Consider the following 20,993-nt stretch of genomic DNA (forward strand, 5'->3'; position numbering starts at 1 on the left):
ATCAGACAGAGATGTCAGGAGGGTAATAAAGTGACCTGGTGCACACTGGTTGTAACATGTGCTTAAGGAACCGCTCTGTACACTGTTCTCATGAAACATTTTTTTTTTCTGTGTAATTTTTACTGATGATGCATAAACAACCACATCAATCTAGAAACCACATTCCACTAATAACAGTACTGATCACAATGTCCAGTTCAGAGGCTCATTGCTCAAACTGGATGAAACTTGGGTTGTTTAATTAGAGGTTTGTGCAAATTTTATCCTGGCTTCTTTTTGTATGGGTTTGCATCCATTGGGCTTTGCTTTGGGCTGATGTCTTCAGTGAAACCAAGTGAGAGACAGCAGTGTTTCCATTGCTTCTGTCTGGGACTGTACGCAAGGTCCAGTTTTTCCTCTTAAGTTGCCTACTATGTGTGTAGTTAGGGTAGTCTTCCCCCTTCAGGGCATCAACTGAATCCAGGAATTGGCCCTTGTCTTCTAATTTTTAATCCTGAATAGTAGCCTAAATTTTCAAAACTGGCTAGCAATGTTGAATTTTTTGGGGGGTACAAGTTGTGGCGCCTTAACCTAATTTTCAGAGAGTGTGTGCTCAGCCCTTCTAAAAATCAGATCCCTTTAATGTCTCCCAAGTTGGGCATCCAAAATCACTAATCACTGTGTTGACCTAAGTTTTCAAATTCTTATAGAGATTTTGGCCCAAAATACAGAATTCTGTAGTGAGGTTATAATCTGCTGTTAAATTTCATCGGTGAGTTTACAGATTCTATAGAGAGGTCATCAATCTTGATGACATTCTATAGGTTTATTCTGAAGAAATTGTATAGAACCCTATTAGAATTTATCAGGGATGAAACCTTCTCAGAAAGGTGGGACCACAGTAAATTATGCTATGTTACTGCAGTAATATTATGCTCAAATTCATCAAAAGGATTAGTAGCCTTCTTTGCAAACCTGAGCTGAGTTTTAGATTGGAGGGGAAACTGGAAACCAGTTGAAGTTTGCCTGCTTCTTCGTGTATGTGTGTGTGTGTGTGTGTTAGCATGCATGCAAAGGTTGGTCATCTGCTCATATAGTGCTTTAAAAAATTATAACAGATCTGTACGCACTAACAGTAGAAAAAAGGGTGTGTGAACAGAAAGATGGAGAAAACAAACAGGAATTCTAAATTAGTCAGTCATTAAAACATGCATTGTAGATATAATTCATGACCACTAGAGGTCAGGCTTTAACATCTATTAAGTTATTAATAACAAACACTTCTAATAGATACTAACTCGAGGGCTTTATCATAGAAATTAAAGATGGTAAAGATTTATTAGGCCCTCTAGTCCATCCCTACTGCAGAATCATTCCCTCCAGTACATTGTCTAGTGTTTGTCCAATCAACTTTTCAAGGCCTCGTTTTGCCTCATTTCCCTGTGAGCCTAATAACTCTCTGTCATGAAGGCTTTTTTTCTGATATTCAGCCTAACTTTCCCCTCATTTATTTTCACCCCATTACTCATATCCCCTTGTGCTACCTCAGTAATTAATTTGACATCTCTTGTTATGAGTGTAAAAAAAGTTACCAATGTTTTGAGCAAATAATTTTTGGGTGAAAACTGGCCCTTTTTGAACAAAGGTTTCCACACGGAGCACATGGGAAAATGTAAGTTCTTACTGCTGTTTCCTGTAGGAAACGTGGACTATAAAGTAATGCAAGTGCCCAGTACAGCTTCAATTTAATGTGGAGCCATAGGGTCTGAGGCACTCAGTGCACCTACAGGCCTCTTACGGTGAAGGTAGATTATGTCACAGGAGAGGCACAAAGCCTGTGAGGGGCACAGCTACAAAGTGATTGCCCAGCATATTGTGTGCTCTCTCAGCAGAATAAATTGTGCTATGATGCCTGCCACTAGAAGAGGAAAGGAGATGGTAAAAGGATTAAATGTGGGCAAACTGACTAGGAAGCTGGAGAGTTGCCTATTTTCTGAAGACTGGAAAACAGGCTGCCCCACAGATACAGCATTTTTAAAGAAAAATAATGTTGGTGCTAAAAGCAATAGAATCCTTCATTTGAGATACTACAGTTAGAAATACAGTAGGAAAGTTTTGTTGGTGGATTTAGTGCTGTTAACAGCTAGAATACCTGGTGTCTGGAGTCCTCTAGTCACAGGACAGGTACAGTGTGGGCAGCAGTACTGCAAACTTTCTCATGCCCTCTTTGGCCAATGTGCCTCATCACTGACCTTGAGAGACTTGTCTACAGGTAAGGGGGAAGTTCAGACATTGTTCCATTCAGTCTTTAGATTCTCACTTGGACTGCAGATAAGGCTGTCATGCCAGTAAAAGCCATCTGTGACTTTTCTAACATGGGCTCTTGTCCACTAGGAACTGGAGTGAGACCACAGATTCATCTCCCATAGAGTATAGAATGCTGTCAGATGGTCATTTGTCACCTGTTTGGCAGGAGATTTGAAGCAGTGACTTAAAGGTGATGAACTCCATGTCCAATTACTAGTCTTGAGCCATTCAGTCCTTTGGAAATAGTAATATTCTAGTTCTGAGGAGCATTAAGCATCCCCTCAATATACTCCTTTTGTTCTTCCCCTCCCCTGGTGTCATCATGCCAACCCATTATTCAGGCCAAGAACAACAGAGACTGAACATCACAATTGCTGGATTCGCTCATTGCTAGGCTTGAGTTACACTGAGTGCTCCTAGTCCCTGCTGGATGAGACCAAGGGAACAAGTCTGAGACCTGGACATATATCCTAGCTCTATTCATGATATGGTGTCACTAAGCCATGTCTACACTACCACCTATGTCAGCAAAACTTAAAAAAACCATGCCCCTGAGCGACATATTGGCATAAGTGGGAGTGAGCCCAGCACTGTGTTGGCAGGAGAGCTTGCCACTCATCGGAGGCAGTTTCATTATGTGGTAGACCAGCTACATGAGCAATAGTATAGCTGCGCTGTTGCAAGGTCTCTAGTGTAGACATAGCCAACTCAGGCATATTTGAATTGCAAAGTTTATTGTCAGCCAAACTCTCTCTTCCAAGCGTGTACACTTCCATTATTCAGATAATAACTAAACGAACTTGTACCACTCCCTCTGGTTTCATTGTAGCTCCCTGAGTTTATACTGCCTCAGCAAAGATTAAACATCGGGCTTCAATCTTAAAGAAATGAATGTGATGATTAAAAATGGTACTTTAAGCAACATTCATTTGAATAATCCATCAAAAAAACAAATGAGCCTTCAGCAATGTTTTTGTGTTGATAAAGTCTCTTTTCTGTTTAAACTATAAATCACTTGCATTTGTTCCCCTATTCTGTAGCCTACGGAGAAATATAATGAATTCCTAACAAGGAAGCAGCAGTCTAAGCTTCAATAGCCATTGCCTGGAATAAATGTTTTAGAACTGCCACTGCAAGATATATCTCTTTGTTATGGGCTAAGTTCCTGGCTGATTCACACCCTAGGCAATTCCATTGACTTCAGTTAGGTTACATGGGTTCAGTTGCATAAGCTGATGCATGGAATTTGGCCTCAGATATTTGCAAAGTGTCTTAGAGGTGAAAGAATGATATGCTAAAGAGCCGACTGAGATCCTGTGGAAGTCAGCGGTGAGGCCCCTATGGACTTCAACAGGAGCTCCTAGATCAAGTCTGATATGTGCTGCAGTGATCACCATAGAATCATAAAATATCAGGGTTGGAAGGGACCTCAGGAGGTCATCTAGTCCAACCCCCTGCTCAAAGCAGGACCAATCCCCAACTAAATCATCCCAGCCAGGGCTTTGTCAAGCCTGACCTTAAAAACTTCTAAGGAAGGAGATTCCACCACCTCCCTAGGTAACGCATTCCAGTGTTTCACCACCCTCCTAGTGAAAAAGTTTTTCCTAATATCCAGCCTAAACCTCCCCCACTGCAACTTGAGACCATTACTCCTCGTTCTGTCATCTGCTACCATTGAGAACAGTCTAGATCCATCCTCTTTGGAACTCCCTTTCAGGTAGCTGAAAGCAGCTATCAAATCCCCCCTCATTCTTCTCTTCCACAGACTAAACAATCCCAGTTCCCTCAGCCTCTCCTCATAAGTCATGTGTTCCAGTCCCCTAATCATTTTTGTTGCCCTTCGCTGGACTCTCTCCAATTTATCCACATCCTTCTTGTAGTGTGGGGCCCAAAACTGGACACAGTACTCCAGATGAGGCCTCACCAATGTCGAATAGAGGGGAACGATCACGTCCCTCGATCTGCTGACAATGTCCCTACTTATACATCTCAAAATGCCATTGGCCTTCTTGGCAACAACGGCACACTGCTGACTCATATCCAGCTTCTCGTCCACTGTAACCTCTAGGTCCTTTTCTGCAGAACTGCTGCTGAGCCATTTGGTCCCTAGTCTGTAGCGGTGCATGGGATTCTTCCGTCCTAAGTGCAGGACTCTGCACTTGTCCTTGTTGAACCTCATCAGATTTCTTTTGGCATAATCCTCTAATTTGTCTAGGTCCCTCTGTATCCTGTCCCCACCCTTCAACGTATCTACCTCTCCTCTCAATTTAGTGTCATCTGCAAACTTGCTGAGAGTGCAATCCACACCATCCTCCAGATCATCAATGAAGACACTGAACAAAACCAGCCCAAGGACCGACCCTTGGGGCACTCCACTTGATACTGGCTGCCAACTAGCCATGGAGCCATTGATCATTATATCTATAAGTAGGCATTTATAAACAGTGACCACATGTTGGTATTCTCCCCCTAAGTGTAGAAACAACTAGCGTAACCATGAGCTGTCTCTTGGTTAATGCTTGCTTTTAAGGGAAGTCACGGTGTTATTATTTTGTATATCAACTGCCTGGGAACACGTACGTTGAACAGGAGTGATCTGATTTAGCTGAAACAATGTGGACAAGACATTTAGTTTATATTAGTGGTGTTCAAATAATGTAGTTTACCATGTACCCCCTTCTAAGATAGGTAGAGGTGATGTGTGGGATGGGTACATGGGGTCACGTGCTCCCCACAGATTTCTGCCTTCCATTTGGTAACAGCTTCTAGAGGTTTTCAAACTGTGGGGCATGTCCCTCTGGGGGGCATGGAGGAACATTCAGGGGGGCAAGCGGTAACTTGAGTTTGAACTTTTTGAGCTGAGCCCCCTGTGTGCGTTAACAATTTTTGGTTGCATCCCCCCCCACCAACCCAGACAGGCTGGGTGGCCTGCTGAGGAGAGTCAGGGGATGGCGGTGGTGCTCCCTCTCCGAGCCCTGCCATGCAGGGCTGGTCAGAGCCCTCTCAAAACATTCCTTGCACCCCCTAGGGGAGCATGCCCCACCACTAAAAATATCTCTGATTCTGAGTTGCACAGTGGCTGCAATTTTAATTGAAAGGAGACTAAACGTTGATTAGATTGCCAAGTCTTACTAAATAAAATGCATTGTCTGCCATTACAGAATTGTTCCAACTTACCCCAGACAAAAGCTTATGTACCCCCAGGGGTACGCATACCCCAGTTTGAAAACACTTTATATGAAAGTGCAGGAGCTGGTTCCAGTAACTTTTTTAAAAAATTCCACAATTCTCAAGTCTCCTCACTGCAGCCCTTCTTTCCCCTTTCCTTACAAATTTCATTTGGCCTGGTCTGCAATTCTTCAGATCCTTCATCTCCAGCCCACTGGTGAGGCACATCCCACACCACAAATCCCTTCATGGCTCAGAATTTCAACTCTGATCAGCTTGGTATTAACTAGCAGTTTGGTATTCCTCACCTTTTGGTCCAGGTAAAATGGTGTGTGTCGAACAGATGTCTGTTGCAGGTTGATTGTCAGCATCGAAACCAAAAATTTGAACTTGAAAAATAAAGAACACTACTAAAGTTCCACATGTCCTCCACTGTTGTCCTTTCATGCTGCTCATCCCTGCAGTTCCTCAGGAAATGCCTTTCGTTGTTCCAGTCTCGAAAAATACAAGTTGATTCTAAAATAAATGTTTCACTAAATGAGGCAGAGCAAAGACTTGGAAGCTTACATTTGAAAGAAAGCTAAATAAAGTGGGGAAAAGGAGGTCACTGATGTGTTAGTTTTTTTGTATCCTGCACAGATGATACATTGTCCAGAATATTTATTTAACAGTGACAGCTGTTTATTCCAATTTATCTTTTAGTTGTGAAATATTTAGCTGCATTGGCCAGAGGAAATGTCTTGGATATATGAGGCTCTCTCTGTTTTTGTTAGCCTTTTCTTTTTACACTTATAATGGGGAAACCCAACACTCCATTCATTCAGAAGAGAAAGACTTTGATTTTCTATCCAAATGAATGTCAATTAATTATAAGATGCTTGTACTGTGTTGTTAGGTAAGGAAATTAATTTATGCTCGTCCTAACAGGTAAGGGACATATACCAACAAGAGCCTGCCAGAACCCCCAAAAGCAATAGAATGGTGCAGCTCTGCTTCAAGGAGAAGTCATAGAATGGGACTTCACACCTCCTGCATGCCATGCTGCAGAATTCTCTGGTGGCTCCAGGCAGCATGGTGGGGGACTGAGAGGGAAGGGTGAGAGATGGGTGTGAGCAGTGGGTCTGTGAACCAAGCTGCTCTGCCAGCCAGAATCCACAGGACATGGCTGCTATTAGGGCCTCGAAACTGTTGTAGTGGTTGCTCTGTGGCCTCCCTGGCTTTGTTGCTGGACAAGATCCAGAAGGACAACTTTGAGGACTGAAGCCACAGAAGAGGTAAAGTTCGAGCAATAGCAGTGCAAAATTCTCCACCCTGCCTTTACCCCATGCATCCCATTGCCAGCCAGGAGAGATGATCTCTATAGGCAATGGAGTAGTTCAGGCTCCATGCCCATTCAGTCTTTGTTTTCTCAGCTGCACTGCAAAAGAGGTTTTCAGTTAGTGCTGGTTTTGATTTGTGTGACATGGTTCTCCGAGTTTTGCTCTGAGTTTGTGGGTTTGAAGCTCAAACTCAGAGACAAAGGGGTGTAAAATCTGCTGTTTAGAGGAACTAGTGTGTGATTCCCTGGAGGAATTCTGGCAATCACAAGAATTCTTCCTGAGGCCTCTGTTTACTGTGTGGTCCCGGTGCACCTTTTCCCAGAGCAACCCTACCCAAAAAAGGCAGGCTCTAGCTCTTAATTAGATAAAAAACATAGTAAGAACATCAACGAATCATGGCAGGTGGGGAGCAAAGGCAGATGGATGCTCATATTAATCTCTGGTGGGACTCTACTAACTTTTGTCCCATTACATCCTGGATGACTTGAGCTCAATAAGGGGAGAGCTGCTCTTGAAGGGGGGGCCAATTTGTTGGAGCTGAGCAATTTATTGCTGGCTACACACACATGTTTGTTTATGCCCATCCTAAGCAAAAACATATTAAAGAGGAGAAATACCTTTTCAGATGCTTTCCTCATTATTTAAAGAGAAATTAATTTTATAGCCCTACAAGCTTTTGACAGACAGATAACATAGCAGCAAGTGTTCCCATACAGAAGTGTGCAGTTACACAAGACACGACTCTTTTTTGATGGCTGGAGACCTTTGATCTCAAGCACGTGGTGGGGAAATCTTGGCCACATTGGAAAATTACCACTGATTCGGCAGGGTGAAGATTTCGCCTCCAATATCCAGTCTTGTCATGGGTTACCATGCTGTTTCAAAACAAACACTCCCTCTCTCTTTATTATTGTGCCATGCACTCTGCTTTTCAGAAATGTAAGAAGACAGATCCTTGCCCCAAAGAGCATGTGGTCTAAGTAAGATGGAGGGAATGAAAACAAATACACCATAGGTAGAGGGGGATGCAGGAAGAATAAGAATTGGGATTGTGGGTGGATGGAGTTGCCCCTGGAATAAACTTGACTGTGGGTGATTTGCATTGTGAACTGTGCCTATCACTTTGTAAGTTGTAAATGTGTGTTGTTTATCCTTGCCCTTTTTCTGACACTTCACTTCCATTTTGGGGGCAAAAAGTCCATTTAAGCACAAGACACCCATGGTGTAGGAGCAGGAAGTTAGTGTAGTTGGTTCTGAGGAGGGCTTTAAAGAGGCATGTTGGCAAACCAATGTGAATGGCAGACTCTGCTCAGCAGTGCTGAGAAATCTTCCAGCAATTGTCTGATATTCTTCAGCAGTAAACAGTGATCGGGGAAGTGATGCAGGCAAATGTTTGCTCAGAGAATTCAGTGGTGACTGAGCTGTAATGAGGTACATTGGCCATTGTGAAGGAGTACTTGTGGCACCTTAGAGACTAACCAATTTATTTGAGCATAAGCTTTCATGAGCTACAGCTCACTTCATCGGATGCATAAAGTGGAAAATACAGTGAGGATGTTTTTATACACACAGACCATGAAAAAATGGGTGTTTATCACTACAAAAGGTTTTCTCTCTCCCCCACCCCACTCTCCTGCTGGTAATTGCTTATCTAAAGTGATCACTCTCCTTACAATGTGTATGATAATCAAGGTGGGCCATTTCCAGCACAAATCTAGGGTTTAACAAGAACGTCTGAGGAACAGTGGGGAGAGAGGGGGTAGGAAAAAACAAGGGGAAATAGGTTACCTTGCATAATGACTTAGCCACTCCCAGTCTCTATTCAAGCCTAAGTTAATTGTATCCAATTTGCAAATGAATTCCAATTCAGCAGTCTCTCACTGGAGTCTGGTTTTGAAGTTTTTCTGTTGTAATATCGCAACTTTCATGTCTGTGATCGCGTGACCAGAGAGATTGAAGTGTTCTCCGACTGGTTTATGAATGTTATAATTCTTGATATCTGATTTGTGTCCATTTATTCTTTTATGTAGAGACTGTCCAGTTTGACCAATGTACATGGCAGAGGGGCATTGCTTGCACATGGCGGCATATATCACATTGGTAGATGTGCAGGTGAACGAGCCTCTGATAGTGTGGCTGATGCTATTAGGCCCTGTGATGGTGTCCCCTGAATAGATATGTGGGCACAGTTGGCAACGGGCTTTGTTGCAAGGATAGGTTCCTGGGTTAGTGGTTCTGTTGTGTGGTATGTAGTTGCTGATGAGTATTTGCTTCAGATTGGGGGGGCTGTCTGTAGGCCAGGACTGGCCTGTCTCCCAAGATTTATGAGAGTGATGGGTCGTCCTTCAGGATAGGTTGTAGATCCTTCATAATGCGTTAGAGAGGTTTTAGTTGGGGGCTGAAGGTGACGGCTAGTGGCGTTCTGTTATTTTCTTTGTTAGGCCTGTCCTGTAGTAGATGACTTCTGGGTACTCTTCTGGCTCTGTCAATCTGTTTCTTCACTTCAGCAGGTGGGTATTGTAGTTGTAAGAATGCTTGATAGAGATCTTGTAGGTGTTTGTCTCTGTCTGAGGGGTTGGAGCAAATGCGGTTGTATTTTAGAGCTTGGCTTTAGACAATGGACCATGTGGTGTGGTCTGGGTGAAAGCTGGAGGCATGTAGGTAGGAATAGCAGTCAGTAGGTTTCCGGTATAGGGTGGTGTTTATGTGACCATTGCTTATTAGCACCATAGTGTCCAGGAAGTAGATCTCTTGTGTGGACTGGTCCAGGCTGAGGTTGATGGTGGGATGGAAATTGTTGAAATCATGGTGGAATTCCTCAAGGGCTTCTTTTCCATGGGTCCAGATGATGAAGATGTCATCAATATAGTGCAAGTAGAGTAGGGGCTTTAGGGGACGAAAGCTGAGGAAGCGTTGTTCTAAGTCAGCCATAAAAATGTTGTCATACTGTGGGGCCATGGGGGTACCCATAGCAGTGCCGCTGATTTGAAGGTATACATTGTCCCCAATTGTGAAATAGTTATGGGTGAGGCCATATGGGTGGCCATCTGGGTGGCCAGATGCTAGTGCCAACTTGATTGATTAGTACAGTCCCACATACTGGCCTCAACTCTTTACACATACTGCCTATACCGGAGATAAGACTCAGATCGGAGCGCTGGGGTCCACCTGCAGCAGCTCTAGCCCAAGACTTCAATAGTTCAGGGAGCTTCCCTATACTTGTACTGACCAACTACTAGGATCTGCAGGTGTTCAAAGGCAAAATGTCTGCCGATGGTACTTACATGGCCCCTACTACCACAGGATCTGAGGACAAGACTTTCCAGCCTGCCATACCAGATATTAAGTTAATTCCAATACTGTCAAAGCTTGGAACTGATTAGAGAAGGAAAGAATAGAGGGAAATAGAATAGTATGATATGGCACACAAGAGACGGGGCGCGGGGAAGGTATTTTAAAGCTTTTAGGCCCAGATTGGGATTTAGGTGCCTAATTCTCATTGATTTCTCATTTAAAATCTGACACTTTGTCTTCTGACACCATGTCATATTTTATAACATTTTCTTTATGTGGCTGTAGTCTGTAAACAGCAGCTCTGCACTACGTTATTCCAGTCAGAGACTCGGGCAGTGACTGGAATAACGTAGGCAAACAGCTTTATGAGCATCGGCAAACAGCTTCCAGAAAGAACTGCACTTTACAGCTGATTAAAAGAATTCATCCCAAGTCTTGTTGCCTGTACAGTCAATTAAATAGAGATTTTAAGATAGTCTGCAATAGTCTCACATAACTTCCAACATGATATTCAAGAGGTTACACGTGACCCAGCCGTCTTGGTGACAATGGCCTAATATCCATTCTGGCCTTGCTTATGTTGCATTGTTCAAACATATCCAAGTTACGCTTAGCCTCTGCTCACACTTATACTGGGACGTCACAGCCTTGTGTCCCTAGTTATGCAGCGTGCAAGGATTTACAAGATCAAAGCCTACATTTATTATAGATCTTCAAACATGTGGCCTGAAAATAATATATGGTCAGTTCTTACTTAAAGCCCACTTCAGTGGGGTGTATAAAATATGCAGCAACAGGCCCTCTTCACGCTTATTCACATCTCCCAGGTTTCAGAGGAACAGCCGTGTTAGTCTGTATTCGCAAAAAGAAAAGGAGTACTTGTGGCACCTTAGAGACTAACCAATTTATTTGAGCATGAGCTTTCGTGAGCCACAGCTCACTTCATCAGATGTGTACCGTGGAAACTGCAGCAGACTTTATATACACACAGAGAATATGAAACAATACCTCCTCCCACCCCACTGTCCTGCTGGTAATAGCTTATCTAAAGTGATCAACAGGTGGGCCATTTCCAGCACAAATCCAGGTTTTCTCACCCTCCACCCCCCCACACAAATTCACTCTCCTGCTGGTGCTAGCCCATCCAAAGTGACAACTCTTTACATAATCAAGTCCTGCATAGATCCAGGAAATAGCCCGACTTGATTATGTAAAGAGTTGTCACTTTGGATGGGCTAGCACCAGCAGGAGAGTGAATTTGTGTGGGGGGGTGGAGGGTGAGAAAACCTGGATTTGTGCTGGAAATGGCCCACCTGTTGATCACTTTAGATAAGCTATTACCAGCAGAACAGTGGGGTGGGAGGAGGTATTGTTTCATATTCTCTGTGTGTATATAAAGTCTGCTGCAGTTTCCACGGTACACATCTGATGAAGTGAGCTGTGGCTCACGAAAGCTCATGCTCAAATAAATTGGTTAGTCTCTAAGGTGCCACAAGTACTCCTTTTCTTTTCACATCTCCCAGGAATCACACCACATTAACAGGAACATCTAGGTTAATTTCATCCCTATTGTCAGTTCAAGCAATTGGCCACAGAGCACTTCAAGTTTTTCCTGTTACTGAAAATGACTGTTGGCTACAATAATACTCTCATGAGACTCCATGAAAGTCCTGATATTAACTAATGTCACCATTATGGCTGTCCATGGAAACACATATAGATACTGCCAAACATTGGGGTTGTTTTAAAAAAAAGGAATTCCAAGTTCTGTTTTATATATATATATATATATATATATATATATATAAAGGGAAAAGCTGCAATTGTTTCATAATTTGTGTTAGTCAGAGTGCAGCCTGTTCCTGTGTCAGAACAGAACCCAGCAAACAAGCAGGCAGTGATTCAGTTCCAGTGAATGACTTACAAAATAGCCTCCAGCTCTTGCTGACCTGAGTAGCGCTGAATAAGTGTCCTACCCTGGGAAAATATTTCCTGCTTCATTTTCATAAATATTTATGTAATTCCTTCTGGGAACCATGCCTCCTTTAGAAAACTAAGCCCACTGCTTCATGACACAAATTTAACTCTGTTTACATTTGAGAGAGGAGCCCTATCTCAGATATCTTTTTTTTCACTTACATATCGTTCTCCCTTCAAAAATCTAATAATGGGCCCGAGTCACAGGATTAGGATCCAGATCTGCAATTTGACCATTCCAAAGGTGGTTTGGAGTGCTAGTATTTCACGTTGTCAACACAGGGGCCAGATGCAGAATCCAGACCTGAATCTGAGCTTCCCCATCAGTTCAGATCCACGGGTCTGGTTTGAGACCCATCTCTAAACACTGTATACAAGGAACAAAACAATTGCAGGGTAGAACTCTCAAAACTTTTATAGTTGGAAACAGCCCTCCATTTATAGCAGGAAATGCACTGCTTCCAACCTAAATGGAGTTAACCTGGTATCTTCAAGTATCATCTCTCAGTGCTTGATGATACCACCCTTGTATTGGCAGGGGGAGGAAAGGAATCATGCACAAAAGATGGGAACTGAGAATCCCCCTGGGAGAGCGAGCATTTTCCTCTTCTCCACATAAGCTAAGTTTAGGGTGACAACATGTATTTTAATATATTAAAGCACAGATAGACCAAGGATCTTGGGGGGAAAGGGGGAACTGACAAGAAGTCAGTATGGCATACACCCTAACACACTATTGTCCCCTCCACTGAGGGATAGGCAGTGTTTGGGACTTTGGAGGAGGTTTGTTCATTGCTGGGAGAGAAGTTATTGACAGAGGGTGAAATTTGGCCTTATATAGAGAGCCAGCACAAGACATAGACCTTATGCTGGTTCTCTGCTTAGGGCTGAATTTCATCCTAACACCTAAGCCTTGTGCTGCCTCTCTAAATAGGGCCAAATTTCACCCATCATGTACACAAGTCCTGTTTACCTTGAACAATAATGGCAAAACCAACAGCAAAGCTCCTCAGCGAAAGCTCCACTTCCAGAACTGCAGTGATAGTACTGAGCACCATTAGCCATCAGATTCTCTGGCCAAGTCTGTCCCTGTTTCCCTCTTCCAGCATTCTGGCTGTTGTGTTCTGCCTATCCCCCTTTGTTTTAAATGTTGCTACCAAACACATGGTGGTGTATTATAAATCGTGTTAAAACTTTAAATGCTTAGAGGTTATTTCTGGTCCTGCCTGCAGACTAGAGGGCTTTGTAAGGAAGCAAGGGATGTGGGCCCAGCAGAGCCAGTGATCAGAGAGCCAGGCTAGAGTCAGGTGGAGTGGGTTGTGCTTTCTGTTTTGGGTTCTTGTGTGTTATTGTTCTGAATTCTAAGAAATAAAGAAGTGTTACATTGCAACCTTCCAGCAAGAGTAATTTATGATTTTATCTAATGCGTGTGTGTCTGTGTGTGTGCCTGGAACATAACACCCCCCCCCCCCACACACAAACACACACACACTTGCTTAGTTATTTATCTTTTTTCACTATTTAGTGTATGATGTCATCCAAACTTGTTACCCACACAAATTCTCTGTTACACACGCACTAGGGCACCCACCCTTACCCAGTTCCCAAGGCTCAAGGCGTGACCCACTTGATTTAGACAAACCCACCCTTTCCCAATTGCCAGGGCTCAGGGTCACCAGCTCCCAGGGCTCAGTGCATAATCTGGTTAATTTAAGTACCCACCTGTCCCTTTCCTAATTCCTAGGGCTCAGGGCATACTCTTTACGGGTTTGCATGACCTTTTACCAGCAAAAGAGCCTTACACAATAATATACTTTTCCTCTATTTATTAACAATTAACAAGCAAAATGTTATGCTCACCAATCCTGATCATGCAGGCGGACTTTCCCTGTTGGCCAGGCAAGGTCACTCTTGTCTGTATTCTGGTTGCTGCACGTCATGGTCATGCAGAGGATTCTTAGCAGTTCTGATCTTAGGCTGTGCCTTAGAGGTGAGTTCTTCTTCTTCCAGGTCTTTCCTGCTTCTTATTCTGTTCCTTCTGCGGGTCTCCTTCTTGGACCCCAGTTTATATAGTGAATAGCTATACCTGCCTAGTTATACCTTAACCAATCAAAACTGTGCTAGGCACTTTCCAAACAAGGGTCCCTGCCCTGAAGTGCTTTCTTAGAACTTCTCTAGAATTTTACATCTGCAAATCTCAAAACACTTTATAAAGTGGTGCATGGTAGAGCAGGCAGAGGAGAGAGGAGGCAGCTGGTGGTCCAGAGTACTTTCTGAACTCATTCTAGCTGCTTCAGTAATTTTTGGCCTGCAAATTAAGAAGGGGGGAAAAAAACCCAAGGGGACTCAGGTGGGAAGTGAAGAGAGCACTGCATTGTTGGGGTGGGGAACGAGTAAGTGGGAGCAGGACCCACTGGGAACTAGAGAAACCTTGAAGGTTTAGAGCGCATTCTGAAGCACAGTTTGGCAAAATGTGGCCTAGAACACTGTGTTGGTATCCTGCCAGTAAAATATTTGTTTAAATAGACTTCTAGCTAACACAGTTCCAACTCTAGCATAGTCCATGTCTAGCACAGTCTGTGTCCTAGCTGAAGGCTTCTTCGCTTCTTGGGTCACATCATTGTGCAGCGTGGGGTATATTGGCTCTGTAACACAAACCCCCTTACAGCTCTGTGTGTGTTTTATGAATGTCTTATACAGCCATCTAGTGGCTGGCACACAGAGGCTAAGGGACTTACTAGTAGATACAGTTCTCCTTTGTCTTAAGTGGTAGAGGCTTGTGATTTTGGATCTGAAAGACCAGGTGCTAGTCCCAGGTTCATGTGCATGTCTGATTTACACAGTCATTGTTGTTTTTTGTATTACATGGATTTGTTATAATGTCGCCTTGCATAACACACAAGTGTACAATTCAGTACTAGTATGTAGTGATTTCTCTGCTTCTGGAGAAGTTCACACCTCTCTAGACATTGTCCAGCCATCTGTGACAGAAATAAATTTTATCTCCGGGGCTCATTAAAGTACTTCTGGTTAGTAATTTCCCATTGGAATGTACCAGTGTGAAGCAAATAGCAGGTGTTTTCAGAATATGTTCTTGTGATAGGATAACCAAAACTACAAGCTATTTCCCCCTCATGTTTCACATTCCATACATTTAGGTGCTTTGCTCTACAATTAATCTACTGCCTGCACTTACATATTTAGTCCTGGGTATACAAGAAATGTTCATAAGTCACAGAAGTATTTCAACCATCTCCAGATTTTGCCCTTTGGCATTGTTTAATCATTGGAATTCTAAGATGATGGGTAATGGAATTTGTATTTAGAAATAACATTAAATCAGTGCCAGAGAGAGATAGCGTAGGTAAAATCTTATCCAACATCTTAATTTCTTCAAATGTTTCTTATCTAGATCCAGCTGGAACAATGTTTTATTAATATGAACCACACTCTTTTTCAGTTCAAGGTCCAGATCTCCAAGGACGTTACATTAGGAATTATACATTTCTGACCAATATTGCCTAATCCAAAGCACTGCATGCTAATGTGTTTTTATCCTAACTTAGATATATTTTAATTCTTTGTTTCCAGTGGAGAGACCTAAAGCCCTGGGTAATAACTAGAACTTGGCATGAGCTGCATAGTTCAGAGCTAGATTAAGATCTGAATTCTTCCAGGGGTCTGGGTTCTCAATGCCAGATCATTTCTAATATTAACCAGTTCCCATCCACAGTGCGTAACAGGTATGTGCCATAAAAAGCACACACAATGCTGCATCACATACCTGGTATGGTACCTTTTAAATGCTTATTTCCCACATCAAGAATGATGGTGATTCACAGGGTTTGAATGTGACAAAATGAATAAAGCAATATCATGAAATCTCTGATTGTTGTTTTCCCTCTCCTTCCCAGTCCTTGTGCAACACACATTCTGGTCCCTGAGATGCAAAAAACTCACTTTGCACGGCGGTGGAGGCAGTTTGGCTGATCGCTCAGTGAATCCATCTCTGTGTTGTTGACATGGCTCATTAACTACGGAATATGTCCACATGAGCAAGACATGCAGCTGTGTCCACATTCCTGGGCTTGGAATCCTGCCCTTGTTGCCCACAGTCAATGTATGCACATGATCACTTAGGTACCCATTCTAATGCCCATGTGGTAGGATGGCATAGTTCCTACTCACATAAGTGGTAAGCCAATTTCACTAGGGCACAGATGAACACTGAAGATGGACTTAGATTAGCACCCTGCTTACTGCTGCTAGTGCCCGCTCCTTTGCTGCAATCAGTCTCTTCTCTATGAAAACAATTTCTTTATGAGTGAATGAGTGAAACCAAAAGGAATTCACAGAAAGCATGTGTTTCACTTTACGGAGGATGTGGAATGAGTCATTTATCCCTGAGAGACTGTCCCTGCATGTGGGTGTCAATATGCCCTCAGTACCACCCTGGGCTGACTCTTTCTGAGGTCATTAGAATGGACCTCTTTCATACATAGGTGTGGGGGTGGTGTGTCTTGACATTCTACACCACCCCAGCACCAGAGAAAGTCATGGAATCCTGCACTTTAAGGGGTGACAGGCAAGAGATGTGATTGGCTGAATAGAGTCCTAAACCGAGATTGCAAACTCATGCTGACCTCCTATATGTCTGTACAGCATCAAGCACTCTCTATATAATGATGAACAAAAGCAAGCAATTAAGAACAAAGAGGGGAAACAAAGAAACCAACTGATCTAAAAGAAATAAAAGATAAATGAGAAGACGCAATCCATCTATTAGTCAATTGCAAAGGATTAAAACATAGACTAGAAACATATGTTATGCTGAGTTTACTGCTGCCCTGATTCTACAACTCTTACTCCTAAAAGTAATACCTACCTAAGTGGTAATTCAAGGTAGCAGATTCTGGCCACAAGAAAGCCTTTAAATCCTATTCACTATTTAGAATGTGAATCTGTCCTGATTAAAGATTTGGTTTTCTGATTTTCTTTGAATTAGCTGAGCTAAAGGGAATCTGTAAAGGAGTGTGTCACTGGTTTTTTAAAAAGTGATGCAAGGGGTCATATCGGTGATGCAAACAGCCATTAATGATCTAAATCATAAATGTGTGTCAAACGCCAGTTTACAATAACCATAAAGTACTATATATGGAACATATTATGGTTTCTGTCATTAAGCATGCATTCTGATAATACCTTATCATAGACAAAGTGCAGCCACAAAAATGATGCATATGGACAAAATATAAAAGGAAATTATGGGTTTCTATATTGAAATGGAACTACTGATGATGCATATGCCAGACATGAATGACACACAGAGTAGAATTGTTAGTAAACATGGGATAAACTATAAATACACATAAGACCAGACATCACACATTTTTTCAAGTGCCAAACTTTGTATTAACAGAAACAAAACACATCACAAATCTAGACAGACAGTGCTGCTAAGTTATATGGCTGCATGATTCATTCCCTAACGAAATCAATGTCAAGATGACATTTTCCCTCAGGCAGTACTGGCAGTGGCTTATAATTTGGGTAAACTTTCTCTTCCCTATAAAAAAACAAACCATCAAACCAAAAGGTAACCACTGAAATAGCTACCACTTAGCCAAAAAAACAGTATTTAAATGGAGAACAATATAAACCTGCATGAGTCAGTCTACTGTAATTTTTCAGAAAATAGTATGGGTCATAGGGAACAACTTCTGTGTTTCCAAAGAACATAGACCTATTTGGCACGCTTTTTGGAAACAAACTTTGTTTGAATGCATCCGACGAAGTGAGCTGTAGCTCACGAAAGCTTATGCTCAAATACATTTGTTAGTCTCTAAGGTGCCACAAGTCCTCCTTTTCTTTTTGTTTCAAATAGTAATTCCCTGCTTTCAATAAACCATTTATCCCTCCCCCTCTTTCCCCCAACACACTGTTCCTCAGACGTTCTTGTCAACTGCTGGAAATGGCACACCTTGATTATCACTACTGTAAGCAGTGTCAGGATGAGCTCCACCCTGACATCTGGTGATGAGGTGTGGCAAGTTGTGGAAAAGAACTTCAGGGGCCGATCTCATTTGCATAGGCACACCCACCCCGCCTAGAATGAGGCCATAGCTGCCCAAATGGTCACTTTGGCTGCTGTGGGATCCCCAGTGTCTCTGTTATTGGGGCAGGAAGAATAAATTGTTATTACCCTGATTATGGGAACTGTGCTTGGAACTGTACTGGGGCTTTTGTTATCATGGAGGGACTCACCATCAACTAAGTAGCACTCGCTAGGCAAGGGTCATGGGTTTTAAAACTCTGTGAATCGAGAGAGGCTGGGGACAAGTATTAATACTTGGTGGTATGGGCCCCTTGGTGAGGGCCTTCCATGCTAATTGCACTTCCTCCTCTCTCCTCTGTGGAATATCAGAGCTAATTTTGATTTCTATTAGAAGTCTAGTTACAGGCTGCTGAGCTCACTTTGAGCTACTAGTGCACCAGCACTGAGGCTCTCCTACTACAAGCTGAATTCACCAAAGAGCTGAACTGACTAAGAGCTGAAATCACTGAGTGTTGTGTTAAGTAGTGGGGGAGCCTGAAGATATATTGTGGAGCAGTTTGCGGGATGGCTGGAGTGCCTTGTGGACAGGCTGGTGGAGCAGTTCGTGGGACGGCGGGAGCTGCTTGTGGGCCGTGGAGTGGAGCTAAGCGAAGGAGTTTGTGGGGCGGCTGGCGGAACAGAGCGAAGCGAAGGCCTATGGAGCTGTGGGGCGGTCAGCTTCAGATCATGTAAGGTGCCTCTTACCGCAGTCCCATCTCCACCCAGGTTGGGAGGTAAAGCTCCGCAGATAAACTTTCGAACTCTGGAGCTGCCCTGACCAGGGACAGAGACTTTTGGGTCATTGGACTTTTGGGACTTTGGGTGATTTGGGGTTGCCGGACTCAAGAACCAAAGGGAAAGGGGCATGCCCCAATTTGTTTGGGGTGGGTTTTTTGCTCATGGGTTGTGTTATGAATCCTGTTGGTGGTGTTTCCCCAACATAATGCCACATTGTTTCTCTCTGTTATTAAAAGGCTTTTTGCTACACTCAGACTATGTGCTTGTGAGAGGGAAGTATTGCCTCTTGGAGGCGCCCAGCGGGGGTGGTATATATTTGTCCCAGGTCACTGGGTGGGGGCTCGAGCCGGTTTGCATTGTGTTATTGGAATGGATCCCCTAGATATTGAACCCGGCCCTTGTTGCTGCCAACTCTGATGGGCAGAAGGGTTACACTACGAAAGGTTCCCCCCCCTCCTGCTGGTAATAGCTCACTTTTCCAGGCAGGTGCACGGCTCTACCTGTGTGGATCATTTTGCAGGATCATGGTCTTAGACTGTACTTAGATTGTGAGCTTCTCAGTACCAGTGTATTGTCTTCAGGTTTGTCTGCAAAGCAGCTAGAATATGCTGGTGCTATATAAATCAATGTAATAAGTAGAGGGGCTTTAGGGAGGCAGAGGGCAATTTACCCATAGAGTATTAGAAGCTGGTCACACCACATGCTCACAGAAAGATGGCACAGGTTGTTTGTCAACAAGAATAAAATATTTTTTGCCTTTAAACGTAAAAGTTCAATTCTTGCACAGACACATTTCCTCAAAGAAAGGATATTTTTATACTGCTAGCTAAATCAAAATGAGTTGTAATGGGGAATGTCTTGCCCTAACATATTGTGACCCATCTCTGCTTACTACTTCTCTTGGGATAATAGTTTGGAGGTCCAAAGATTTTGTTCACTGCAGTAGATAGCGCACTTGACAACTCCACAACTGTGTGTATTGGTGTCTTTGGTATTACCTTGAATGGGAAGAGACTGCCAAGATGGTATCTGGCTGTCTTCAGTGACCTTGGTTGTTCTTATTTGATTCATCTTTGCTTGTTAGTCAAGGAATCTCAGTTAAAGGGGTTGGATCCAGATGTTGAGATCTTTGATATCATTTTTTTGACTTGCTATCATTTTTTGATGAGATTGCAAGTGTGACAGATAAAGGCAATAACACAGATGCAAGATAGTTACACTCCTGGAAGGTATTTGACTTGGTACTGTACAATATTTTGATAAGAAACTAGTGTAATACCAAGTCAACGTGGCACACATTTAAACAGATTAAAAACTGGCTAACTGATAGGTCTCAAAATGTAATTGTAAATGAAGACTCATAATCAAATGGGCATGTTTCTAGGTAAGTCCTGTAGGGACTGGTTCTTGCCCATATTCTATTTAACATTTTTATCAATGACCTGGAAGAGAACATAAAATCATCACTGATAAAGTTTGCAATGACAAAGACTAGGGGAGTGGTATGAAGACAGGTCACTGTTACAGAGCAATCTGTATTGCTTGATGACTAGGTGCAAGCAAACAATATGTGTTTTAGTACATCTAAATGTAAGGTAATACATTTAGGAACAAAGAATATTGGCCATGCTTAAACGATGGTCTTCTCTATAATGAGAAGCAGTGACTCTGAAAAGGACTTGGGGGTTATGGTCGATAACCGGCTGAACATGAGCTCCCAAAGCAATGCTGTGGTTGAAAGGAGTAATGAACTGTTTGGATAAATAAACATGAGAATATTGCGTAGGAGTAGGGAGATTATTCAACTTCTGTTTTTGGCACTGGTGCAACTGCTACTTGAATACTGTGTCCAGTTTGTGTCCATTCAAGAAGAATGCGGATGAATTGGAAGTAGGTTCAGAGAAGAGCCAAGAAAATGAGTAAAGGAGTGGTGAGCAACATAAGGAGCTCAGTCTATTTAATTTATCAAAGAGAAGGTTCAGAAGTGATGTGATCGTACTTTATAAATACCTACATGGACAACAGAAATTTGATTAATAGAGCTCTTTAATCTAGGAGATAGAAATATAACAAAATCCAGTGGCTGGAAGTTGAAGCTAGACAAATACAGATTAGAA

The 20,993-nt window shown here is 42.8% G+C and overlaps 2 protein-coding genes across 4 annotated transcripts in view; one reads left to right on the top strand and one right to left on the bottom strand.

Moving 5' to 3' along the window:
- Window positions 1–13,984, bottom strand: part of COLEC10 (collectin subfamily member 10) — a 35,471-nt gene extending 21,487 nt beyond the window's left edge. The window contains exons 1-2 of the mRNA XM_048841543.2: window positions 13,905–13,984; window positions 5,763–5,970 (exon numbers count right to left, since the gene is read on the bottom strand). Coding sequence (XP_048697500.1) covers window positions 5,763–5,910 — 148 coding nt within the window. The 5' untranslated portion in view covers window positions 5,911–5,970; window positions 13,905–13,984. The remainder of the gene's footprint in view (window positions 1–5,762; window positions 5,971–13,904) is intronic.
- TNFRSF11B (TNF receptor superfamily member 11b) overlaps window positions 1–20,993 on the top strand; it is a 116,183-nt gene that overhangs the window by 14,533 nt on the left and 80,657 nt on the right. For 2 of the 3 annotated variants that reach the window (XM_048841539.2, XM_075124962.1), the window contains exon 1: window positions 13,951–14,034. The exons of the other annotated variant lie outside the window; for it this stretch is intronic. The gene's annotated coding sequence lies outside the window, so the exon portion shown is untranslated. Of the gene's footprint in view, window positions 1–13,950; window positions 14,035–20,993 lie in introns of those variants that run through there. 3 annotated transcript variants of the gene reach the window in all.

Source organism: Caretta caretta, chromosome 2 (genome assembly GCF_965140235.1).
Source record: "Caretta caretta isolate rCarCar2 chromosome 2, rCarCar1.hap1, whole genome shotgun sequence".
In the NCBI taxonomy this organism is placed as follows: Eukaryota; Metazoa; Chordata; order Testudines; family Cheloniidae; genus Caretta; species Caretta caretta.